This window comes from Gouania willdenowi, chromosome 7, assembly GCF_900634775.1.
Source record: "Gouania willdenowi chromosome 7, fGouWil2.1, whole genome shotgun sequence".
Classification (NCBI taxonomy): Eukaryota; Metazoa; Chordata; class Actinopteri; order Blenniiformes; family Gobiesocidae; genus Gouania; species Gouania willdenowi.
This window is the reverse complement of record NC_041050.1, coordinates 25,701,623-25,707,293: the sequence shown is the minus strand read 5'-3', so window position 1 is coordinate 25,707,293 and position 5,671 is coordinate 25,701,623. Positions and strand designations below refer to the sequence as shown.

At 44.8% G+C, this 5,671-nt stretch overlaps 1 protein-coding gene across 4 annotated transcripts; it reads right to left on the bottom strand.

The window, feature by feature from the left end:
* Positions 1-66: 66 nt before the first annotated feature.
* On the bottom strand, positions 67-3,922 carry ybx1 (Y box binding protein 1). 4 transcript variants are annotated; one of them, XM_028452419.1, is made up of 8 exons: positions 3,650-3,922; positions 2,137-2,200; positions 1,879-1,912; positions 1,705-1,794; positions 1,242-1,583; positions 877-974; positions 398-684; positions 67-316 (listed from the first exon to the last, which is right to left on the bottom strand). In XM_028452419.1, exons 1-7 carry the CDS (start codon positions 3,753-3,755, stop codon positions 444-446), a joined length of 975 nt encoding a protein of 324 aa, XP_028308220.1. In that variant the 5' UTR covers positions 3,756-3,922; the 3' UTR covers positions 67-316; positions 398-443. The 4 variants fall into 4 exon arrangements, with proteins under 4 accessions (XP_028308220.1, XP_028308221.1, XP_028308222.1 ...); XM_028452420.1 differs by having other exon boundaries at positions 889-974; XM_028452421.1 differs by having other exon boundaries at positions 1,305-1,583.
* Positions 3,923-5,671: the final 1,749 nt, after the last annotated feature.

Genomic DNA, 5,671 nt, shown 5'->3' with positions numbered 1-5,671 from the left:
TTTGAGCTTGCATTTTTGTTAAAATGTTTGAATACATAAAAAGTTATTTAAAAATGTCAAACTGACCAGATATCAAATTCTTTTTATCTTTAAAAACCATTTGGTGTAAAAACTTAGGATAGCTTTAGAAAAACCTTTGCCGTTTCCCCAAAACGATTTTGTAGCTGTCACAAAAAATGGAAAAAAACAGTCTGCATAGATTCTGCAGGCAATTGGTGGTAATCAGGTCAAATGCATGTTGCAAGCTTGTGACGATCGTCAAGTCAAATCTTTATTGCTCAGATCTTGTTGGATGTTTCTTCTTTGACAAAAAAAACTGCAAAGCAAAAATAATGCAACGGTAAAGCAGCATCTAATGGGCGTCATTTCTGAACTCATTATTTGAGCTGAAACCTACCCGGACGATGGTAAAAGATGGTAGGTGCCGGTGGGCAGAATCCTTCCTACTCAGCCCCACCCTGCTGGGCCTCGGGAGCGGACGTTTTCTCTGCGGATGGGTCTCCTCCTGTCTTGGGCTCCTTTGTTTCTTGTCCAGGTTTACCCCCGCTCTGTGGGCGTCTGCGGCGGTAGTTGACATTACGACGGTAACGTCGCTGTTGGGGGTTCTGCTTTTGACCAGCGTCACCGCTCTGATTCTCTTTGTCCTCCTCTCCGTCTCGCACCGGTCGGGGACGGGGTGGACCCCTAAAAAAATTTTAAACACTAGTCATTATGTCAAAAAGACACTGCCCGCACCAAACCAATTACCATGCAAACACAGGGACGAGCAAAGGTGCAGTTAAAGGTCAGATTACAGTTTAGTGCAACTCATTTCAAATCAGTTAGCCTAGTAGCATCATTGTTAGCACCAGCCTTCAATGAATGCACCATGCAAACCTTGGTCTGAACCTTGGCCGGATGCCTCTGTAGTAGTCCTGCCTCACGGGTTTGTTGCCCTGGTCTGGACCTCCCTGACTTTCATCGCCTTCGCCTCCCTGAAAACAAACAGATCAAAGCACCAACACGTCATAACACCGGATCCCATGTGCACAAAAACCAAGTGAGGATCATTTGTTGTTTGACGTGTGTAGCTACTAAGTAAAAAATCTAAGCTTTTAGGAATTTGTAAGATATCCGCAAGACCCCCGATACACCAAGATTTAGTGATCACAGACTATGTTATCATTTAAGTATTACAATGCAGACTTAGCATGGGACAGCTGAGTGTCTGCTTCAGGGACGGCAGCCTCGTGACAGCGTACCTCAGGCATCTCTCCGCCTGCTGCGTTGGTGTACGGGGGCCGGCGGTCGTAGCGGCTACGTACAAAGTAAGGCGGGTAGCGCCGTCTGCCAGGGTAAGTGGGTCTGCGCTGCTGTTGCTGCTGCTCTCCTTCGGGGGCGCTATCTCCCCCATCTCTGCCGCCCTTGTCCCGTCCACTGCCAGGTTCACCCTCTCCATCACTCTGGTAGTTCTCTGGATAGTCTCCTCCACGGGGAGGGCCCCTCCTTCGGGGGTAGCGCCTGTAGCGGTTCCTCTCAGCAGCGTACTTGCTACCTTGGACTGCGACGCCTCCAGGCCCGGTAACATTGGCCGCCTCTGCTCCCTGAATTTGAAAATATTTGGGTAATTGAACTAATCCAATAAAAACTATTCACAAGTATGAACTAAAATCAGCAATGATAAATATTTAAAAACAGTTTCCCATAAAAAAACATTCTCCTTACCTTTTCTCCTTCCACTACATCAAATTCCACAGTTTCTCCATCTCCCACACTGCGAAGGTATTTTCTTGGGTTGTTCTTCTTAATGGCTGTCTGAAACCAGGTCAAAACAACATAAGATTAATGACTGATCAATACACTGTTGGAAACAACAGGGAAATAAGAAAAAAGACACACCTGGTGTACAAAGACGTCCTCTTTTGTATCATTCCTGAACAGAAACAATACACCTTTAGGACATGAATTTCACAGATAAAAACAAACAAAAATAGATAAAAAAAATAAATAAAACAATGCCTGACCATAGATTATGTATGTTAAGTGTAGGCAGCTGCAGATAAAGCATTGTCTCAGCTTAGCAAGTGATTCATAACTGTAATAGGATTGAAAATCCCACACTGTTACAAACACATGGAAGGCTTGAAACCCACTTACCTATTGATGAAACCATAACCATTCCTGACGTTGAACCATTTGACTGTACCCAGGACTTTTGTTGCTGTAAAGAAAATTCAAATCCAAGTTATTTATTTTGTGGATTGTATTATTAATGACTAAAACAGCTGCTATGACAGTGAGTCAGTGATACTTGTCTTCTATTAATAAACCCGATAATGAGTTAAATTTAACTACCAACTGTCACTCCTATTATAGAGCCCGATGCTTGGGCCAGCTGCCCTCCAAGACATGCTTAACCCATATTAGACCTCGATAATGTTTCCTCGAAATAACGTGTCAAATACATTTACTGATTAACGCATCGCCATCGAATATAAGTTAGTCAATGACCCTGAATCCAGTTCGATTACAAGACCCATAAACCCCATTTGAGGACGCTCTGTTCCGCGCTGGGAAGTCACACGTGGTAGCAATCGCACCCGGATCAGCTGGCATGTTAGCATAGCCGAGAAGCTAGAAGCGACTGAGACATGTGCTTGGACTACAGCCAGCTAGCAGAAACAATGTAGCTTACTAAATAATAATTAATTAACACGGAGAACTTCGGAAATCGATATGGGACTGCCACGCCAAGAGAAATAACGAGCATACAGCGCAAGGAATCCGGGGAGGTACACGGCGGACATTTTGGATGTCTCTCCAGCCATGTAAATAGCTATAGCTAGCAGGCTAGGCTAACGTAGCATCGTTAGCTGCTTCTAAGCATGTAGGCCTAATAATTAACCTGAAATACGACAGCTTTCAATCCCCTCTTTAACTTGAATAATTACAGTACTGATAGGAGCGTCTATAGAGGCTCAATAGTACACTAACCGAACGTATTTTAGCTAAAAAACCGCCACCCGAAAGAGAGCCAGGCTGTACGGTATGAACAAAGGGACGAGCAGTGGCTAACGTTAGCTCGAAAGAAGAACACTCCGCAGATAGTATCGGTGTGTGAAACAGCAGACACGATGTGATTTAGCTATCGGCAAAGAAACACCGCATTTTGAGTCTAGACTGTCCCAGCGGACAGTTGACCTCCCACACAGCAGGTCCCTTTAAGGGCATCCATGTGACAAGCTGGTGACGGAGCTACACGACCCCGCGGCAGCCGTGCGAGCACGGAAGGCCGACGAAACGGTGCCAAAAGAAAAGCCGCCCGGAACCCAAATACACTATCGGACATCTTAAGGAACAAATATGTGTATTAAGAATTTAAATGAGTTGACAGTCTACAGAAACCGTCTGCGCCCAGTCGTTAATAAGCACAGTGTTATGAATGGCTGCCGTTTCACTTAGCGAGGGACACACATTTAACCATTAAACCGTTAAATACTAAAGTTACACATTTAACAGCAAACACTTTCAATGACAATAAATAACGTCGGTTGCTTTTAATATCACATGTATAAATGAACATAGCGAGTTGCCTGTTATTCCGGTTAAAGTTCGGCTGATTGGCTCTCTGTCCCAGTGACCAAGTTAGCCTGGGTAGCTCCAGCCTTACCGATGACCTTCTTATCCCCCGCAGAAGCTGCTGTTGCCGGGCTGGATGGGCTCTCCGCATCGCCATCTGACTGCGGCGGCTGCTGTGTCTCAGCCTCGCTACTCATGGTCTCTACTGGTTGGTACTGGCTTCAGCCGGCGGTGGCTCTCTGCTTGTGTTTCCCGGTGCTAGATGGTAACCTGGGCCGGCGGTGGTGGGGCTGCTGCCTTCGGGCTCTCTGCTATCCTCTTTCCGCTCCCGTTGCCGATCGAACTGGGCAGAAGGAGTAGCTGAGCCGGGGAATGGTTCTGTAACGGCTCCGCCCACCGAGTTCCCTGATTGGACATTACACATTACGGAAACGAGCCAGTGCTCTGATAGGTTAAAATATCTATCAATTTTGATTGAGCGAAAGAGTCTTCAAAATTGATTGGATAAAAGATGTTGTACCTGTTCAGTAGTAACGCCTACTTGTGATGTCAAAGCCAGACAATTCTAACGAATGGCCATGACACTTTCAGAGCTGTGTCTACATGATGGGGTCATCTTAGTCCACCGATAGACTCTGGTGTTTTCATCCAATGCCGTTTGATATTAAACGCTTGCATCAGTTGATTGTATGTAAAAACGTTCGTAAATAAGAGGCAGCATTGTTTTTCTGAAACAATCATGTCTGTGCTCCTTAGAATAGGTATCACTCGGCCTTTGCGATGTGGTTTAAGGGAAGTGTGTTCAATATATTTTGGAAATCATCTCTCTTCTATAGGGTATGTCATCCAGTGCATTTTTAGGACATTTTATTGAGTTAAACTTGACCTGAAAAAAAAAAAAAATAGTGTGCTTTTTGTAGAAAAAAAAAGATGATGGAAGAATTTGTGTCCTGCAGGTCTAAAGACATCACCCCAATAGTTGTTTTTGAACATACAGTCTCTTTAATCAGTTTTAAACAGTCTTTGATGAAGGTTATTTAAGGGCACCACCATCCACCTCACAGCTAAAAGAAATACAAATGGACTTTACCCTGAGGTGATTCGATTTTTGGATATTCCTGCAACTATATTCACCTTAAAAATAGTCTCATTAGATTGAAAGATAAACTATCAGTGAGCATGTGATATAAGCCTTAAATAAACCAACCCCTGCACAAACAGTTATCAGTTTATGTGGAGTGAGAAACTTCCCGAGCACAGAGCAGACAGACACAGAGCGAGCGTGAGACAAGCCCAATGCAGTGCCCCCCCCCCCCCCCCGTCCATTGTCATGGTAATGCTGCACTGGCACAGTTTACGAGCACTGGCCGATGTGTGAAGAGCCTGCAGTTAATGCCTGAGCTCTGTTCTCCCACACACAAAGATGGGCTTCAGCATTGACCTTAGAAAGCCTCCCCATGGAGATGGGAACCCCCCCCCCCCTTTGCAAAAAAAAAAAAAATGAAGGAAAAAACCCCTTCTTCCTGTCTCCATAAGAACAGTCTGCATCTGAAAGGCTTCTTTTATTCAAGACGAGTGATGTCCAAAGGAGACAGAGCATGGATGGGGGAGGGGTGAAGAGCCTTGGATTTGTATGGATGGCAGGGATCAACGGAGGTAGCCATAAGTTGGCCAGAGGATTCCATGGCATTACTGTTGTGTGCCATGGAGCACTCTCGGGCCTTTCACTATAAAGTGTTTCTCTCAGCGGCATCACGGTGCAGATGGAACCAGAGCCAGCAACAGAATAATCGCTAGACTTCTGGTAAATTATCCTTCTGATGATCTAAATGCTCATTTGGGATTCAATCAGTTTCTAATTAAGACGTGAGCAAGTGTGTGTGGAGAGATGCAACATATGGGGCGACACTGGGTGAGCACAAGCTACTGGAACAATGCACGGCACTCTGGGAACACAATGTTCTCACAAAGCAAAGTCAACTGAAGTGAGATTCCACAGCAGCTTCTGAAAAAGGCTGGTTTTAATCGAATCATTTGTACGCCTACACACACACACACATAAATATTGGTTTTGTTTTGTCACTGATTAATGGTAAAAAAAAAAGAAACCATG

Excerpts from the sequence above, each read along its gene's own strand:
- ybx1 (XM_028452419.1), bottom strand. The coding sequence starts at position 3,755 with ATGAGTAGCGAGGCTGAGACACAGCAGCCGCCGCAGTCAGATGGCGAT. Across the intron at positions 975-1,241 it reads CAGGCGGAGAGATGCCTGAG|GGAGGCGAAGGCGATGAAAG; the intron begins GTACGCTGTCAC and ends GTTTGTTTTCAG. Across the intron at positions 685-876 it reads CGGCCAAGGTTCAGACCAAG|GGGTCCACCCCGTCCCCGAC; the intron begins GTTTGCATGGTG and ends AAATTTTTTTAG.